The 18,655-nt window shown below is 39.8% G+C and overlaps 11 protein-coding genes across 11 annotated transcripts; 5 read left to right on the plus strand and 6 right to left on the minus strand.

Moving 5' to 3' along the window:
* Positions 1-201: 201 nt before the first annotated feature.
* On the plus strand, positions 202-2,334 carry OGAPHI_003579 (uncharacterized protein; the record flags this gene model as incomplete). Its single annotated transcript, XM_046204568.1, has 1 exon — positions 202-2,334. One exon carries the CDS (start codon positions 202-204, stop codon positions 2,332-2,334), a length of 2,133 nt encoding a protein of 710 aa, XP_046060599.1.
* Positions 2,335-2,364: 30 nt separating this feature from the next.
* Positions 2,365-3,660, minus strand: OGAPHI_003580 (uncharacterized protein; the record flags this gene model as incomplete). The annotated part of the gene is made up of 1 exon (XM_046204569.1): positions 2,365-3,660. One exon carries the CDS (start codon positions 3,658-3,660, stop codon positions 2,365-2,367), a length of 1,296 nt encoding a protein of 431 aa, XP_046060600.1.
* Positions 3,661-4,113: 453 nt separating this feature from the next.
* OGAPHI_003581 (uncharacterized protein) lies at positions 4,114-5,424 on the minus strand (the record flags this gene model as incomplete). Its single annotated transcript, XM_046204570.1, has 1 exon — positions 4,114-5,424. The coding sequence occupies one exon, from the start codon at positions 5,422-5,424 to the stop codon at positions 4,114-4,116; it is 1,311 nt and encodes a 436-aa protein (XP_046060601.1).
* A 637-nt stretch (positions 5,425-6,061) lies between these two features.
* OGAPHI_003582 (uncharacterized protein) lies at positions 6,062-11,569 on the plus strand (the record flags this gene model as incomplete). The annotated part of the gene is made up of 2 exons (XM_046204571.1): positions 6,062-6,070; positions 6,410-11,569. 2 exons carry the CDS (start codon positions 6,062-6,064, stop codon positions 11,567-11,569), a joined length of 5,169 nt encoding a protein of 1,722 aa, XP_046060602.1.
* Positions 9,088-9,387, minus strand: OGAPHI_003583 (uncharacterized protein; the record flags this gene model as incomplete). Its single annotated transcript, XM_046204572.1, has 1 exon — positions 9,088-9,387. The coding sequence occupies one exon, from the start codon at positions 9,385-9,387 to the stop codon at positions 9,088-9,090; it is 300 nt and encodes a 99-aa protein (XP_046060603.1).
* OGAPHI_003584 (uncharacterized protein) lies at positions 9,436-10,062 on the minus strand (the record flags this gene model as incomplete). Its single annotated transcript, XM_046204573.1, has 2 exons — positions 9,436-9,635; positions 9,906-10,062. 2 exons carry the CDS (start codon positions 10,060-10,062, stop codon positions 9,436-9,438), a joined length of 357 nt encoding a protein of 118 aa, XP_046060604.1.
* An 84-nt stretch (positions 11,570-11,653) lies between the features above and the next one.
* On the plus strand, positions 11,654-11,983 carry OGAPHI_003585 (uncharacterized protein; the record flags this gene model as incomplete). The annotated part of the gene is made up of 1 exon (XM_046204574.1): positions 11,654-11,983. One exon carries the CDS (start codon positions 11,654-11,656, stop codon positions 11,981-11,983), a length of 330 nt encoding a protein of 109 aa, XP_046060605.1.
* Positions 11,984-12,334: 351 nt separating this feature from the next.
* On the plus strand, positions 12,335-15,994 carry OGAPHI_003586 (uncharacterized protein; the record flags this gene model as incomplete). The annotated part of the gene is made up of 1 exon (XM_046204575.1): positions 12,335-15,994. The coding sequence occupies one exon, from the start codon at positions 12,335-12,337 to the stop codon at positions 15,992-15,994; it is 3,660 nt and encodes a 1,219-aa protein (XP_046060606.1).
* On the minus strand, positions 15,083-15,573 carry OGAPHI_003587 (uncharacterized protein; the record flags this gene model as incomplete). The annotated part of the gene is made up of 2 exons (XM_046204576.1): positions 15,083-15,217; positions 15,472-15,573. 2 exons carry the CDS (start codon positions 15,571-15,573, stop codon positions 15,083-15,085), a joined length of 237 nt encoding a protein of 78 aa, XP_046060607.1.
* Positions 15,995-16,502: 508 nt separating the features above from the next.
* OGAPHI_003588 (uncharacterized protein) lies at positions 16,503-18,620 on the plus strand (the record flags this gene model as incomplete). Its single annotated transcript, XM_046204578.1, has 1 exon — positions 16,503-18,620. The coding sequence occupies one exon, from the start codon at positions 16,503-16,505 to the stop codon at positions 18,618-18,620; it is 2,118 nt and encodes a 705-aa protein (XP_046060608.1).
* OGAPHI_003589 (uncharacterized protein) lies at positions 17,915-18,553 on the minus strand (the record flags this gene model as incomplete). Its single annotated transcript, XM_046204579.1, has 2 exons — positions 17,915-18,131; positions 18,288-18,553. 2 exons carry the CDS (start codon positions 18,551-18,553, stop codon positions 17,915-17,917), a joined length of 483 nt encoding a protein of 160 aa, XP_046060609.1.
* Positions 18,621-18,655: the final 35 nt, after the last annotated feature.

Genomic DNA, 18,655 nt, shown 5'->3' on the forward strand with positions numbered 1-18,655 from the left:
GGGTGCTATATGAGCATCTTACAATGTCATGAACTGGTTTGTTTGGGTCCGTGGAAGAATCAATCATCTTAGATTGTATTAAAATTCTAAGCGTAGTGCCAAATCCGAAATACTGGAGATTCCTTGATTTAGACTCTAGATTGACTTCCTAGCCGCCTTTTTATTTAGCCTGTGAAATTACTCAAACTTTTCTTCCTTCAAATGCCCCATTATATCACTCTGGCAACATGCGCTCTTAATCAATGGGCACTTGATTTTGAAGGGAACAGAGATCGGATCCTTGAATCAATCATTCAAGCCAAGAAGAAACATGCGACTTTGAGAGTTGGTCCTGAATTGGAAATTCCTGGATATGGCTGTTTGGATCATTTCCTTGAAAACGATGTTTACTTACATTCTTGGGAAATGTATGCGTCGATCATTTCAGATGAGCGGACACATGGTATTCTCCTGGATGTCGGTATTCCTGTAATGCACAAAAGCAGAAGATATAATTGTCGGATTCTTTCCTACGATGGGAAAATACTTTTGATACGCCCAAAGATTGTGCTCGCCAACGACGGAAACTATCGGGAGATGAGATATTTCACTCCATGGCTAAAGACACAGTATGTGGAAGAATTCGTTCTTCCTCGCATGATACAAAAGATAACTGGCCAGATTACCGTGAGATTCGGAGACGCAGTTATCAGTACCCTTGATACATGCATCGGTGCCGAGACTTGCGAGGAGCTATTTACTCCCCAGGCTCCCCACATTTCACTTGCTTTGGATGGTGCAGAAATTTTTACCAATTCATCAGGATCCCACCATGAACTTCGAAAGCTCGACATCAGAATGGCGATGATTACCGAGGCAACCAGGAAGTGTGGAGGAATATACCTGTATTCAAATCAAAAAGGTTGTGACGGAGATCGCTTATATTATGATGGATGTGCACTTATTGTTGTAAATGGAAAAGTTGTTGCACAAGGGGCGCAATTTTCAATGGATGATGTCGAAGTTTTAACCGCAACTGTTGATTTGGAGGAAGTTCGTGCCTACCGAGCTCTGATATCACATGGCCTTCAGAGCAGAACATCTCCTATTTTCGAAAGGATTCATGTTCCGATCGAACTAGGTCCTGACGCGATCAACTTCGACATTTCAATATCCCCCTCAGTTGAGAGATCTATCAAGTATTACCTCCCTGAAGAGGAAATTGCTTATGGTCCTGCTTGTTGGCTTTGGGATTATCTTCGTCGCTGTAAAGGCTCAGGATTCTTCATCCCCTTGAGTGGCGGAATTGATAGTTGTGCGACATCTGTTATTGTTCACATTATGTGTTGGATGGTTTTCAAAGCATGTGAACAAGGAAACTTACAAGTCAGGAATGATATACAGAAAATAACGAACATGGGAGATGAATGGAGTCCGTCTTCGCCCCAAGAAATTGCCGACAAGATCTTTCATACTTGCTATATGGGGACCAAAAACTCATCTCTTGAGACCCGGACTAGGGCGAAAGAGCTAGCTCACAAAATTGGATCTTATCATATTGACTTGAATATGGATGCCCTTGTCACTGCAACTATCAGTGTCTTTGAGGTTGCTACTGGCCGCAAACCAGTTTTCAAAGTTTTCGGCGGATCCATGATTGAGAACTTGGCATTACAGAATATTCAAGCAAGACTAAGAATGGTTTTGGCGTACTTGTTTGCACAACTCTTACCATGGACCAGAGGAAAGACAAACTCTGGTGGATTATTGGTTCTCGGGTCTGCAAATGTTGATGAACAACTAAGAGGGTATTTAACGAAATATGACTGCTCATCTGCAGACATCAATCCAATTGGTGGTATTTCAAAAACAGATTTGATCAGGTTCATTGTTTGGGCAGAAAAGGAGTTTGAACTTCCGATTCTGAAAGAATTCATTGATGCTACGCCAACAGCAGAATTGGAGCCGATTACGGACAGCCACGTTCAGTCTGACGAGGCAGATATGGGATTCACATATGAGGAGCTCAGTATTCTTGGAAGATTGAGGAAGATTGACAAATGTGGCCCATACTCAATGTTTATCAAATTGTTACATATTTGGAGCGACCGCAAGTCACCTGAAGAAATTGCAGACAAAGTCAAGAGATTCTTCTGGTATTACAGTGTCAATAGACATAAACAGACAGTCAGCACACCATCTTATCATGCGGAACAATACTCACCGGATGATAATCGCTTCGATTTGAGACCTTTCTTGATCGACCCTAGATTCAGCTGGGCACGGCAAAAAATTGATGGGGTCCTTGCCAAAATGAAAACCGATGGAAAACTGAGCACAATGTCTATTGACTGATTCTCTCAAGAGAGGGAATCTTCTCGAGCCTTATTTACTTGCAACGCCCCATTTTTCGTTCATTGCGTTCAAATACTCCTTTTGCGATTTGAGAGCTGATGATGATGGCCCCGAAGCAGCAAAATCAGAGCTGTTTCTTTCCACGAAATCCATCAAACTGCTCGCCACTCTAAAAGGTATATCTTCATGTACAAAATGACCAAGAATTGCAGAGTCCAAACTATTCATCATTTTCGTAGATGCGGAAAATGGATCAGCAGCACCCAATTGACTATTGTGGAAGACGATTAACTGATATTTACCCTGCATTTGACCGATCATCAAGTCTTTATCCAAAGAGTCATTATTGGCCAAAATAAGTAACCTGGATATTCGACTCGGTAGAGCGACGAATTCTTGGGATAGATTTTTGAACCATCTTTGCCAGTGAATACTGGAGTCCCTTAAGTTCACAATCCATTCCAACGAGGCACTGTATTGTGACTTTTTCAATAGAGCAGGAACAGACACAATTGCACTCTGGTGATTATGTAGCAAATTTGACGCCAAGTGCCAATCGATCGCCTGTTTGACAGACGCAAAGTGTTTAGGAACAGAGCTCAAGTATTGGTCCATGGTTGAGAGAGCTCTTATTGCCGTACCTCCAACAATATCAATCATGACTAACCCACATAGATTGCCATTGAGGTCTGTAGGGTCATTGTTCAAGCAGCATTCTGTTGTAAATTTTGTCAAGACGGAGCCACCGAGAGAATGTCCTATTAAGAAGTATTGTGTGCTTGTATTTTGACCCTTAAATTTCTCATCTAAAAATACCATGATCTGCCTGAAGTCTTCACAAAGTGTATCAATTGAGAGATCACCATTAGCTCCTTGGTCCTGTAAATTCAAGAGTCCGGTTCTTCCATGCCCTCTCATATCAAAGGTAAACACCCCTGGTTTATCTTCATGTGATCTTAGTTCACACTGAATTTTCAAAGAGTAGGCAAGCTTAGCGAATGTGGCAGCACTAGATCCAGCCCCATGGTGCATTACGAATATGACAGAGGTATTATTGGATTTGACTACCGGAGGTTCATAATATGTTTGAAATTTGTACCCCGTGGTAGGAGATTGATATATTTCTTCTAATGAAAAGTAGTTGTCTATCTTTTGACAGATATTGTCATGGATCTGACTTGTCTCCTCAAGTTTTTTGTTTTGTCTCGATGTTGGATACTTCGGATTATGAGAATGAAGATCATACTGATCAAATGAATTCATGTCATCCTCTGAAATCGCTGATTTGAACTTCCGCCTCAGAATATCTTTCGGCGACTGAGTCATTTGAAAGGTCTTTGTGTTTATGGAAGCAATATATCCATACTACGTGTTTTCAAATCAGTGTCAGACAGGTTACTTTTAAGAGCAAAAAACTAAATTATGCACTGCCTTTCAATTCTATCGCTTGCGTAATTCGCTACCAAATGCCATGCGATACCCTATTTATCCTACCTTTTGTTGATTCATTGATAGTCATAATTACCAATTACATAGGGCGGTTTTATATAGTATTGAGCTTATCCAAATGGCTTTTGGTAAGCGGCAAGAATGACTTGAAATGCAAGTTTAGGGTCTCAAATGAAATAGAAATCATGATCGGTGCAAAAAGAAATGGAGCAGACATCCAACCAAGGGAATAAATAACAGGGAACCGATCCATATACATTTATCGGAGATTAAACGGTTCATTTGGTAACAAGGTGAGCATTAAGCCTCCAGTGGCATTTGAGTGACATCTTAATTGAAGCCATTATCTTCATCACCATGCTTAAAACAACACCTCTTGCCGTAACGACATGTGCCAGATTTCGACCAGTTTGCACACAGTTTCGTTTTCCAATTATCAGATCTCTTTACGACTTTCAGTTCGTCCTCTCCGTGTGCAAATTGGCATTTTGATCCATAAGGACAGGTCCCTCGTTCTTTGAACTGAGTGCACATTTCCGTCTTGTATAGACCATTATCAGCGTTGATTTTGGCCTTACTTGACAGTGATGGATGCTTAGCGGACTTCGGGTGCGTAGAAACGTGTCCACAATCTAACTGACCGGAACCTTTTGTATTTTTTTTCCGTCTCCAATGCGAGTTTTGAGAATCTGAAGAATGTTCTGTGGTGGATTTGTGCGCTTCAGTTTTGCATTTCAGTAAATGCTCTTGTGCTGAGTTACTGGAAAATGATTTATCTGAGCTGCGAATAGTCTTTTTTGGGCTTTCAGTACTCTCTGAATTTGACGGATCCAAAAGAGAGAGATTTTCCTCGGTGAGAAGCTGAGCTTGTTGGTTCGCAAGCTTGCAAAGAGGGCTTTGAGTTTCAGCGGACCGACTAACACCAAGAAATTCGTTGGCCTGTAAGTCTTTATATGGTAACGGTTCTGTCTTTTGGACTGAGGAAATGTCTTTAAGCTTATCGGCAAATTCAAAGGAAGGAACAGAAAGAGCTCTATAACACCCCCAAAGCGGCGGAAACTGTTGAGCATGTTGAGACTGTTGATAATTCAGATTCGAAAGTCCGTCCTGTGAATTAAAGGCACCATAGTGTGTACGAGGTGATTGGAAGTAAGACTGCTTAATATCGGAATCGTTGTATGAAAAAGCCGAGTCATTATTAGGAGTGAGAGGCACTTTTTTGGAGCTTGAGCCATAAATCGAACTGAACTCCCTTTTTTCATCCATCTGGTCATCCCACAAAGTAGGCAGCAAATCTGCCATGCACAAGTTATTGCTTGGTTGGCCCTTGGTTTCAGAAATCAAAAAGGCATTATGGGGAGTTTTGGGAGTCGAAACAGCCGAGGATAAATAGGGTATGTTTGTTGAATTGGAACGATCCTTTTCCTTGCCAATCTCAAACAGCAAATTCCCAGATGAGGCGGTTGATGAAATTACTGTCGAAGTTTCTGATATTGAAGGAGTAATTTCAAGATTCGACAACTTCAATTTGTAGAGATCCTTCGAGAGATCCAGATCAGTATCATAATCCAATTTTAGCGAATGGTTCACTGTTTGGTCGATATCTCCCCAGATATTAGTCATTATAGTAGTTTGAACCATGCTTTCAAAAGTTAAGGCGAGTCTTGAAAATTGACAGAAGCCAAATTTGAGATTTGATTTTCAATAATCAATATTCCAAACAATTGATCTTGATGATCGAATTTGTTCTCGAAATAGGCACACAGTTGATAAAAAAAACAGACTGAAGTCTTGGTTGAGATCGCTGTCAGATTGAACACAAATCTTGGTTTGGTATGTTTCAATTTATCCTATCAGACTATATTGACTGCACGCAGGATAAGATTGATCAGTATAGAGTAACTAGTGAGGAGCTGGCAGTCAGTTTCGTGATTGAAATGGAACAAAATGTAATTTGATGCCTTGATACGGTGCAACCCCAAATGTAATTACGACGAGTAAGGTCCTCTAGTGAATGATGTAAGAGTCAAAACAATCAAACTATAAGCTAAGAGTAGAACCAACAAGATTTTCGAACCTTAAAAGATAGAGATTTTCGTCCCAAATTTTGCTTCTTATGAGACTAAATAGTCTCGAATTATTTTCACTAAATTATTATTTATCGGCATTAATGCAATTACACAGCCATGCTTTTAGGTTTTACTTCGATTCAGGGGAGAATAACGAGAACTAAGTTATGTCAAAAACGAGCGGATTTCCAGTTCAGGCTACAGAAATAATGAATGAAGTATCGCAACTGATCGATGAGGTCTTCTCGTGAGAAAGAACTGTACGAATCAATCAGATTGAATTATTTCGGAGTAGTCGGTTATGGGTATCGATTATCTGCGCTTCAAGAAATTGAGCTGTACTTCAAATTTTGAATGTTTCGTTTTTGTGATCAAAATATTACCCGGAAATTTGTTGTTTTGCTTTTTCGAAGTGGCTAATGTAGTGGCTATGTCAAGATTTATTTTCGGAAAATTTATGTGTTGATTCCACAACATCTGAACGTGTCTTAGGAATATACCTCATGTCTTATCACTGGTCAACACTTCCATTCAATACTCTCCATGATTCAATACAGGCTGGCCATGATGATATACAGGAGAAGTTAATTCATGAACTTCAATTTGATTTATCAAACCTCCTGTATAAACCAGAACGAAATGAATCCAGCCGATCAAAGATACAAAAAGGCATAGTTGATTTAATCGACGCGACAGAGTACCAGTTGAATGAAGAGTTCATCCTAGAGGTAGTGAAGCTTTCAGATGAACTTAATCTGGACGAAATTGCATCAGCAGAACTCCTCTACACTTCTTCTCGAAACGAAGGCAATCTTTTGGGCATATCTCCATCGGAGGCAGCGAAAGTTGCTTATCATTCACGTAGACAGTTCATTCTTCAAATCATTACATTCATTCTATCCAAGAACGTTAACACGAAAACCGAGAAGTTGCTGGCCGAAAAGATCACGTTTGAAATTATCCTTTCGTGCTTCAAAATGATCGAAAACGAATTGGATGATATCAGACAATTTGTTGACAGGTCTCGCCTGGTTGGAAGTGTTTCAAGCTCTAATTTCTTCAGATCAGTGACTTATCGTAGGGATTGTTTGTTCAAAGAGCACCAGTTGCTTGGTGAATTACTGTTCTCCAAGTCTCTTTCAAGTGTTACTCACTTAACGGAATTGAATGAATTCTTGAATCATATTAGTTCTTTCCAACCAAATGACCTATTATTAGTGAGCTATCTTCCTGCAATAATGCGACAACTATCACACCTCGAGAGATTTCCTGAAACAGAGGTTAAAGATCTTCACAAGACCTTCGTCAACAGCACTCTGAGCCCATCGGAACTTGCAGATAAACCAATCAAAGCCTTTTTAATTGTTGTGTTCTTGACTAGCTTCATCGACTGGTGTAAGAAAGAATCTGAACGAACAAACACGTTTGATTTTACAAATAGTGTTGAAAAGCCAATTATCCGTTTGATTTCTATTGGGGCATTGGAACAATTTCTTTCATTATCCGCAGAAATCTCGCCTCTCGGTGAAACCTCCGATCGCAGAGCTGATCTAATGTACGATTTCAGGTCAATTCTTCAACGACATATCCCAAAACTTTCACCATTTAGATTCTTGGACGTTGATACTGATGCGACTAGCCAATTGAAAAGAGCTATCCAGCAGCAAAGGCTCAAAGGAGGATTACCTATTGATGAGAGCGAGAGTGACACAATTTATCTTCCCACGAAATCATATGAAATTGATTTTCAATTTGGTGAGTTGTGTGCTGCCTGTTTCAACAGCTTCATTCACGCATTTTTGACCAATGCTGCATTTGTTCTCACTCATCTTCGTGATATGGAGGAAGACTTACTTCTGTTAAGCGAGAATTTTGATTTGGACGTACTGACAGAGAATGCGGACTTGGAACGCTTTTACTTGGCAATATATTACATCCATCGGGCAAGACCTCATTTTGCTGCCCAGTTTTGGGAAGACAAGTCTTCAAGTCTTTATGGATTCTTGCAGTGGGCTTCTCATTGCAATTCACCTTTGATAATATCCACATTTTGCTGTGTCCTTGCAGCGTTATCGAACAATAATGAGAATGCAATTAATTCTTTCAATTTTTTGCAGTTGACTAATAGCTCGACGCACGATGGATCACTTAGAACCTCACTTTCAGAGAATCCGAACGCAATCTCAAGCCATTTTTCGTGCGTGAGCTGGTCTGCTATATTTTCGTCGTTGAAATTTTATAGCAAGTCACTATCATTAGAGCTACCGAAGGAAATTATGGATTCATCCGTGGAAGCCACAAATTCTACTAGATTGACAAAGGAGATTTCTGTGAGTCTAGGTGAAGACTCTCAAATATTGTTAGCAGGATTTTTCCAGCTGATATCTGATATTGCACGGAACAGTGACATGGCTAGAATAGAACTTTACGAGAGCGACGATTGCCAATTGATTACTTTTCTGTCAAAATTTTTGGAAGCTGAAATACCTCTTGTTGGTCCAGTACTAATGGTGCTCAGTTCAATGTCTGGTAGCAAAATACCTGAGAAGAAGCGGATTTGGAATATTTTGGATTCATGGATATTTTCTAATAATCCGAAATCAAACCAATCAACATCCGCACTGAAGGATAGTTTTTTATCTCATTTGAAAAGCCTATCCCAAATAAATGCTTTTACCATTCTTGTTCAAAAACTCCTTCAACCGGAAAATGTTTCAGAACGAAAATTTGAACCGATTGATGTAAGCTTTCCTTTAGACTTGGGTGCAAACTATCGAAAACAAGGAATTTGGCCATACATCGAATTTTTGAGTACAGATATTTTTGTCGAAGCCACGAATAGACACAAAAATGACAATTTCACCTCATCATTACAATTGAGCATCCTCGCTTTATGGGAGACATGTCTTGTGGAATTAAATCCACAGTTAGTCATGAACGCTTCTGCCTGCAACTTGAAGGATTTGGATAATATAGTTGCCTGCAAAAGTATTATCAAGTTTTTACAGTCTCACCCAGGCGCTGCAGTCCTTACATTTCTCTACAAAATGCCAGTTTATCAAGCGCTTTTTTCAATTGCCAATCTTGGAATTGATAAGCTGGGAGAAACCAGTGCAAGCTCGCAAGAAACAGAACTTATTTCCAGAGCTCTCAATGTGATTGATTTGCTATTGGAACGAGAGAGCTTTTACAAAAATGAATTGATTCCGGTTCTAACACTTTCCGATAATGAGTATTACGCTGCTTCTGGTATAGGAACAGGTGGATTGCAATCATTCGCTGAAGTTCTTCTTTTAAATTTACCACTGGTTGCAAACATTTCGTTATATGTGGGATTCTCCAGACCAGATATCTCTAGAAAGTCATTGTCGATATTGAAGAAGGTGACAGCGTATTCCGCCGCTGGATCATCTTCGGAAATTGCTGCAAGTTCTGGATTATTGAGGAAAGACAAGCTCTTAACAATGCTAGAGACCGTTGACGAATCAATCAGAGTAAGATTTTCTTTTATCGAGCAGCTTGAAGCTCCGATCATCGACCGCCAGTCGATATTTTTGAAAATTGAACTGCTACAGTTTTTGGATCAAAACATTCCTGCTTCAAAGCCCGGACTTAGAAGTATAACACACTTCTTACTTGGTTTCGAAACAAGATCAATGTCTCTGGGGTCCAAACTCGAACTTGGTTCTATTGCATCAGAGAAGTCTCTTTTGAAATCTATCATAATTCTACTCAAATCTATTTTGAGTGAATTATGCAAAGTTTCGAATGTCGAGTATCTTCCTATAAAACTCTCTGCTCTTTGTCTGGGAGTTATATTCAAACTTTCGAAATCATTGACAAATGTTCATGAACTACTATGCTTTCTGAGAAATATTGATGGAAGCAACTTTTTCGTTGATATTCTATCTGCTACTAAGAAAATTAGCATCGAAACTCTTTGGAGTGGAAAAACATTCAGACCAGAAGTCAACTCTTCCAACAGCTTTGTCAATCAGGGAGACGGCTGGTGCACTTTGACGGCTTTTGCAACTTATAGGAGTTTGGTTTTACGATTGCTAACACTAGAGCTCAGACACTCATCCTTGTTCGGTACTTCTTCCTTAACCCAGAGATATGTTAATTTGTTGATTGACACAAAGCAACATGAAGTTGGGTCGCAAAGACTTTTCGAGTTTTTGGATGTTCTGGAGTTCAAACCAAAGAACATGATTGAGAAGGTGAATCCTGCTTTTGAAAAATTCAATTTCGAATATATTATTCAGATGATTTCAATGACTTCTGATGAGTCAAATTGTTCCGGTGATTCTTTTGGATATGACATGACGGTAATTGATAGAATAGCTGATATGGTGGGCACTGAATCTCAGTCCTTGGGTCTGCTATCACTGACGGACAGCCCTGAAAATTCATCTTTGTTCAGAGAAGAGATTTTTGCTCTCAAAAGCATAGTATCATCATCTCTTTCATTTGATAATTTTAGATTTCACCAATTACAATGCCTTCATTCGTGGACTTTGCTAACACAAATAATTGTGAATGACGGATGCCTTGGAGAGGCTGTTAGAATCAACTTCATTTTTGAAGTCTTTGAAAATATTGTTCCACAAATCATTGACTATCTGAACTTGGATATTGCTTATGCACAAGATTTGATCTCTTTGTGTGTGTCTTTGTTTCGGATTTATGAGATTGATATTCAAAGGCTCACAAAATCCAAGCGAGAATGGGAAATTACTGCTCTGCTTGATGCCACGAGATTGTTCCCTGTTTTCAAAACCGCAGCTATTGGTATCATGTCACCGCAGTCAACTCCGACTATTCGGGCAGATCTCTATGTTCTAGCCAACAACTATCTGCAACAGAGTTTCAGCAGTAGGTCTGTTTTGACTGAAATCATGGTTTTCATTAGATCTGCCGACCAGAAGCTTATTAGATCCATTTGCAATGACTCATTGACTTCGGAGGGAGCGTGCAAAATTACTTCCCTTTTAACCCTTGAGACTCTTTTGAGAGTATCAATCCACTTACAAGGTTCACATTTGAGCGGCGGTTTTATCATCGAGACGGTTCTCGAAAATAACTATCTGCTTCTCTTAATACAGAGAATAAAATCAATGGACGACATTGTTTCAGAATGTCTGACAGGGAATGCACCAAGAGTTTCAATTGATACACTTCTTTATGAATTGACAACTTTCAAAACTGTATTTTGCCTTTTGACAAGAATTGCCCAAACAACCACAGGAGCTAAAGAATTACTACAGTGCGACATTTTCAAAGTGATTAGTGAATGCTCTTTTCTGTCTGAGGATCCGGAGGTTGGACTTACACTTTATTTAGAGGGGGTCAGATCAGAAAACCTAAATGATAACAAGCCAATCGAACTGATTTTTTCAATTGATTCATCTTTATCAAGCACGAACGGAAGAATCGATCAGCTATCATTGTATGATCTCTATGTTCCTATTTTCCAAGTCATTTGTTCGACGATAATTTCTTTGGGACCTCAAAATGAACTTTGCATTCGAAAGGCAAAAGGTTTTGCTGATCACTTTTCGAAACTTATTCAAACAATTTTGAAAAAAGATATGTCTGCTCGGAGACAGAGAGATAGTAGCATCAGTGCTAGACAGGTTAAATCAGATGATAGAGAAGGCTTTGTTGATCTCATAAAACTTATCACATTGCTGGATACCTTGGTGAACGGAATATAAGATTCGTCTCTGTTTATAGAAAATATGTACTTGTATAATTTCTCAATAATTTTTTGTTTCATCCTTTAATCGACATTTAAAAAGATGGTATCCCAAATTCAAATTAAAAGCAATTCTTTGCAGAGACTGTTGAAAGACAAAAGATTATACAAGGAAGAGCTAAAAGAACATGAAAGCACGATTGAGACTTTTCAGGAAAAACTGAGATTGGATGAAAGCAATGAAGAACTGCAATATTCTCTTAAAAACGCGATTCGGATCAAAGAAGAAACCGAGAGACTGATCCCCAATGTTAGCAGCAAAATCAGAGAAGTTCTCACCGACCTCAAAGATTACTTATCGTCCCATTCAAATGAGACCTCAGATACGATTAAAAAGCTGATACTTGAGGCTGACAAAGAATCAAAAACTTGAGGAGCTAGACGCAATCCTGATTAGCTGATAGGTGAATTTTGTGATCTCACAGAAAACTAGCAGTGTTACCCATTCTCTACTATGCTCCTGTCAAAAAGTGTTAAAAGGTTTCAAAATGACAGTATATATTTAACTGATCACGTAACACAAATAAACAGACGACGCGCGAAACGCGTTCAAAATGCGTAGGTAGCTTTTAAAACCTTTAAAATCCAAGCTAATCTTTTTGAAATTCAGAATCGCGGTACGTCCTGTAACTTTTCACGTTATACACGTTTGGAGATCAAGCCCAGAACATTGAGTCTTCTAAATCATTGAATTACAAGCGACTGGTTCTCTTTTCTCAACGGAATGCCACTCACAGATAAGGGGTCTGTTTCCTCTACCACCAAGGGCCCAACCAAATACAAACAATCGTCATTATTATCCTTCTTTACAAACTCCAAACCCAAAGAGGCTAAGACGGCGTCGAACAGAGTCAGTGATTCTGAGTCGCTAATTTTAACTCCTAACAATTCATCTCCTTTACGCGAGGAGAAAAAGGATTGCAATAAGACACAATTATTCGTCAATGGCACAGAGCAAGTGGCAGACCATGCTGAAACATTCAATTTGAACAGCAAGAGTGATGAGACTTTGGGAACCCCAAAGTCTCCAAACGAATTCAATACAGTCACTTATCCGTTTGGCGAAACTAAACAAGCATCCCCACTAAGCAACTCTAAGCGTATGCGCGGAGATAGCGTTGACGAGTCATCGGATGAGGAAATTGTTTCATTAAATCCCAGAAAGCGCAAGGACAAGAGAAGACGTAATATCCTTAGTGACGAGGAAGATGAAGATTTTGAGCTTGGAAGCGACATTTCTTTTGAAATCAGTGACGAAGAGTTTAAGCCTGAAGACGAAAATGATGATATCCAAATGGATAGGGAGGGCTCACTGACTCGACTCAACACAAGTTCTGCAAAGTCGAAAGATAGAAATCCCAAGTCATCAAACGGATCATCAAACGGGGAGGACAGCAGTGCGGCAGGCCATATGCTAACCATTTCCCACAAATTTGAGGCTACATCATCTTACTCTCCAACTCCTGAACAGAAAGTTAGAGTGACCAAACAAAAAAGACAGACACCACAGTCGAAGTTCGTGAAGGAGAACGAAGAGAGATACCAATGGCTGGTTAACATTAAGGATGCAGAGGGAAGAATGGAAAATGAGGCAGATTATGACCCAAGAACGTTATTTATACCCAAATCTGCCTGGGCAAAATTCACTGCCTTCGAAAGACAATACTGGGAGATCAAATGTAAAATGTGGGATTCTATTGTTTTCTTCAAGAAAGGAAAGTTCTATGAGCTGTACGAGAAAGATGCAGATATTGGGCATCAGAAATTTGACTTGAAGCTGGCCGGAACTGGTAGAGCTAATATGAGACTAGCTGGCATCCCGGAGATGTCTTTTGATTATTGGGCTAAGAAGTTCATTGACGAGGGTTTCAAGGTCGCCAAAGTCGATCAAAAAGAATCACTGTTAGCCAAGGAAATGAGAGAAAGAACTGCCATCACTAAGGACGACAAAGTTATCAAAAGAGAATTATCATGTGTCTTGACTTGCGGTACTCTTACGGATGAAGCCATGCTTGGTGACGAAATGTCCAAGTATTGTTTGGCCTTAAAAGAGACAATCAACAGCGACAATACCAGAACAATCGGTGTAAGTTTTGTCGATACTGCGTCCGGAAATATTCGGTTGACACAATTTGATGACGACTCCGATTATAGTAAATTGGAGACCTTGCTAGCCCAAATTCAACCAATGGAGGTTTTAGTTGAAAAATCTAAAGTCTCGCCTTCAATTGTTCGAATGCTTCGTTTCAATTCCCAGCCTCATGCTGGATTCAATTTTCTTCGGAGCCAGAGTGAGTTTTGGGACTTTGATACTACATTTGAACAACTAACTCGTGGAAAGTATTTTGAAGCTGCAGATCTAGATGATTTATCAAACTACCCTCCAGTATTGGTTGAATATTACGAGAATCGTTATTTCGTTGGATTTTCAGCCTTTGGTGCTCTACTATGGTACTTGAAATCCCTCAAGTTGGACAGCACAATTGTTTCAATGGGCAATATCGAGAGATACGATCCTTACAAAGCCAGTTTCTCAGATACGTGCATGAGACTTGATGGAGTCACACTCCAAAATCTAGAGATCTTTTCCAATTCTTTTGATCAAAGTGATAAGGGAACTCTTTTCAAACTTTTGAATAGGGCAGTAACCCCATTTGGAAAAAGGGCATTCAAAAGCTGGGTAACACATCCTTTAATGTCTCACAGGGCAATCAACTCACGATTGGATTCGGTTGAAGCTTTATTGGCAGATGGAGAATTGAAGTGTCTCCTTGAACGGAAACTAGGAATGCTCCCAGACTTAGAAAGATTGCTAGCAAGAATTCATTCTGGGAACCTGAAAGTCCGTGATTTTTCCCGCTGTGTCAGTGGATTCCAAACAATTGCCGAGCTTGTTGCGAGTTTGAAGACCTCGTTTTCAACCTCCAGTCTAAAAATGGGATCAAGTCTCGAAACAAGCTTGCATTCTTTTCCTCCAGAACTTGACGACCATATTAAAGTATGGATTAACGCATTCGATAGAGATCTTGCTGAAAAGGAGGGAGTGTTGGTTCCTGAGAAGGGCATTGAACCCGAGTTTGATGACAGCAATAAGAATATGAAGGAAATTGAGGCAAAGCTTCAGAAAGTCATCAGCGAATACCGCCGTGAGTATCGATGTCAAGAAATATGCTACAAAGATAGCGGAAAAGAAATCTTTTTAATTGAAGTACCATCAAAAGCAGTCTCCAAAATTCCAAATGAGTGGCAGCAAATGGCCGCGACTTCAAAATGCAAAAGGTATTGGTCTCCGGAAGTGAGAACGCTTGTGAAATCACTGATGGAAGCAAGAGAACTTCATAAGATCTTATGCGAGTCTTTGCAAACAAAGATGTATTCTAAGTTCATGCTCTATAAAAATGTCTGGTCGGCAGCAATTCAATTAACTGCACATATGGACTGCATTTTGTCATTAGCGAGAGCCTCTGAGTCTCTAGGTATGCCTGCCTGCAGACCTGAATTCATTGATGAGCCATTTGCCCAAATCGAATTTGAAGAACTTAGACATCCATGTTTTGTACCAGGCGGCATCACAGGGACCAAAGATTTCATTCCAAATGACATAGCACTGGGAAAAAATCAAAGAGATCATATTGGTCTTCTGACTGGAGCCAATGCAGCTGGTAAGTCAACGGTACTCAGAATGACTTGTGTGGCTACCATTATGGCACAAATTGGCTGTTATGTTCCGGCTAAGAAAGCCAGATTGACGGCGATAGATACTATCATGACAAGATTGGGAGCCAATGATAATATCATGCAAGGAAAGTCAACATTCTATGTTGAACTATCAGAAACAAAGAAGATGCTAGAGTCATGTACCCCTCGGTCATTGATCATTCTGGATGAATTAGGTCGTGGAGGATCATCCAGCGATGGTTTCGCTATAGCAGAGGCGGTTTTGCACCATTTTGCAACGCACATCCAATCAATTGGATTCTTTGCCACTCATTATGCCACTCTGGGCAATTCTTTTTTGAACAACCCCAGAGTCAAACCATTAAGAATGGGAATCATTGCCGATGATACATCGAGAGATATTACCTTTTTGTACAAGTTGGAACCCGGAGAATCAAGTGGATCTTTTGGCATGCATGTAGCAGCCATGTGTGGTATTTCCAAAGATATCATTGATAATGCCGAAGTATCAGCAGAGAAATGGGAGCATACATCAAAGCTGAAAAAGGCTAAGGAACAAGAAATTATTGTTCCACTTGGACTTCAAAGTGATGTGTGCTGGATGTTAGACTCGAGGTCTATCGGCGCGGATGGAATTTTGGTCTATACCGACGACATGCGAAAAAACGCACTTTCGAGTATGTTCAGTGTTATTGAACGTCTCTAAGATTATGTGCTAATTTCAATTAGCATTCCGACGGACGCACAATCTTGATTCGCTTCTGGCTTGGGTCCAGGGTTTTACCATTTTGACGAAATCTTGGAGAGTTTGAATTCTTTCTCCCCAATGACTCCTCGAGACCGAATAGTCATCGTGATACGTGGAATCATGAGTAGCATCAACAAAAAGAATTTCAGCATTTCTCCAACAGATGTTCTACGTTTTGGGAGCATTTATATGATATTTAGTGGGGGTTTTGGAGAAACTTGTGATTATCTCAGATTTGCATTGTATACTTTGGCGCCCCTGGGCCATGACATTCAAGACTGTGTAGTATCGTCCATGTGTTGATACGTATAGACTAGATTTACTTGCTAATCTCAAACTGGATTATAGTTGACAACCTTAAAATACAGAGATGAGGATTGTTCACAATAGCTTTACCATGTATAATCTCAATTTATTCATCTAGTCTTATTAATTTATTTTATTCAAGTGTTCTTATGCAACAACCATGGCACAAGGCGAGAATCGACAAAAAAAGGGGCGCAACCGAAACCTTGATTCAAATGTAATAGTGATATCGAGCGACGAGTCTTTTGATTCAATTGATACTGAAACCGAGCTTCCTATTGTTCAAGAGTCAAAAGCTTATTGTAAGTCAGATCGAAAGAAAAACATTGATTTACAAGATGATCATGCAAGGTCCATCGAAGATAAAAACTATGAAGAGCAACTGGGGAGAGTGAAGAGGCTGAAAAAGCCTACTGATGTTGCAGGTCTGCTAGCAAAGTTGCAAGTGCCTAATGGCAAAAAATTACATCAGAGATGCTCTTCTCCTTCGAAGAAAAACACGTTGACATGGGTAGAAAAGTATTGCCCATTCACGTCATCCGAATTATGTATTCATGAGAGAAAAATACACGAATTGAAGCTGAAGCTACATGATATGATTCATAACAACACCAGCATGCGTTTACTTATTTTGTCAGGACCCGCAGGAAGTGGGAAAAGTGTATCTGCAAAAATAATATGCGAAGAATTAATGAGAGACAAACACAAGAACTCTGGAAACCATATGAAAATTGATCACATTTCCATTGAGCATCGTCTGGATCATGTAATTGAATATATGAACTGGGCGACATCTACATCGAAAGATAGCTCATCAGTCACAAACTTTGGCGAATTTTTGGAGGGTTGCAAAGTTCTGACAGCGAGAAATCAAAAATGCATTGTCGTAGAGGAACTCCCAAATTTACATCATCCAGACACATTGAAACAATTCAGGTCAAGTCTCACAAAGTGGATTTTAATGGACAAGAAAGTCAACTTACCCCCACTTATTATATGTCTAACCGAATACGAGGTCGCAAACGAGTTTTCTAGCAGCATGGCTTCCTTGGACTCGAATTTCAAAACGGAATTGGTTTTAGGGAGCGAGATTATGTCATTTGAGGGGAGCACTTGGGGAAGAATCAAGTTTAATCCCGTCGCTAAGAGGTATGTGAAGAAGTGCCTCACAAGAATTGCGAGCGCTGAGGATAGGACAATTACAATGAATAAGGGAATTTCTAGATATTTGATCAACTCGAGAATTGAACAGTTGAGCCCCAATGGTGATTTACGAAACGCCATAATACTTTTTGAGTACTGGGTCAAGTTTTGCGCCTCCACCGCTTCGGATGCGCAATTTTTAGGGAAAGAGTCCGGTCTCAATCTTTTCCATTCTATTGGGAAACTACTCTATGGAACCCAGCATCCAGAGGAAGAATACAAAACTTACATCAAAAAAGCGCACATACCCACCGGTAGCCATGCTTCCTACGAGCAGGTGAAATTTAATATTGATTACGTGACAGTGGTGAATGTCGTCACTGATGTTATGCGATCTGCATCTACATTTGGTCTCAATTTGCTGGAAAATTATCTATCAATAGCCACGAGTGTGAATCCTTGTATTGACAAATTGGCTGATAGCTTATCGATTTCCGATAATTTAAGCTTAAAAGGTTTCGAAAGTTCATCCTTCAACGGAAGTCCCACAATGGATGAAATATCAACAACAGTGGGATGTTTGGGAACCAGAATCGAATCCAAAAGATTGAAGACTATATCCAGTAAGCCGTCATCATTTGTGAGTCTACGATTTTCAAGAGATTTAAAATCACTAAAAAAGAGCAACAGTATTCGTCGGGAAACTATCGAGTACTCATACAAAAGAACAACAAAGCTAATCAAATCCAGCCATTATTCCTATGCAAGTGTTACGGATCTTCTTACATGCGATGGATTCTACGAGCACAAAATTTTGAACTCCAAGAAGCTTATGGGAAAACTGAAGGATGCTGGATTCTCTAGAAGCCTGCATTTCAGAAGACTAGGGGGAGATTTTAAGAATTTTTTGCTAGCTGACACAGAATTAAAACCCATCGAAGAAGAGGAAGATGGTTTCGATTCGGAAGGAGGATTGAAAGCTCGAGAAAAATTGGAGGAACTGTACTTTGGATTTGGTAATAATAGTGACAGTCCAGAATCTGACGACGAGTTTGTTTTGGATCCCATCGTTTTTAGCGATGATAACAATTACAGTGACGAGTTCAGCGATGACTCGCTAGTTTTACAGCTTTAAGCCAAAGTAATATTATGTGTTTAAACGACGAACCT

Source organism: Ogataea philodendri (assembly GCF_020536065.1).
Source record: "Ogataea philodendri strain CBS6075 chromosome Unknown scaffold2, whole genome shotgun sequence".
NCBI classification, from domain to species: Eukaryota; Fungi; Ascomycota; class Pichiomycetes; order Pichiales; family Pichiaceae; genus Ogataea; species Ogataea philodendri.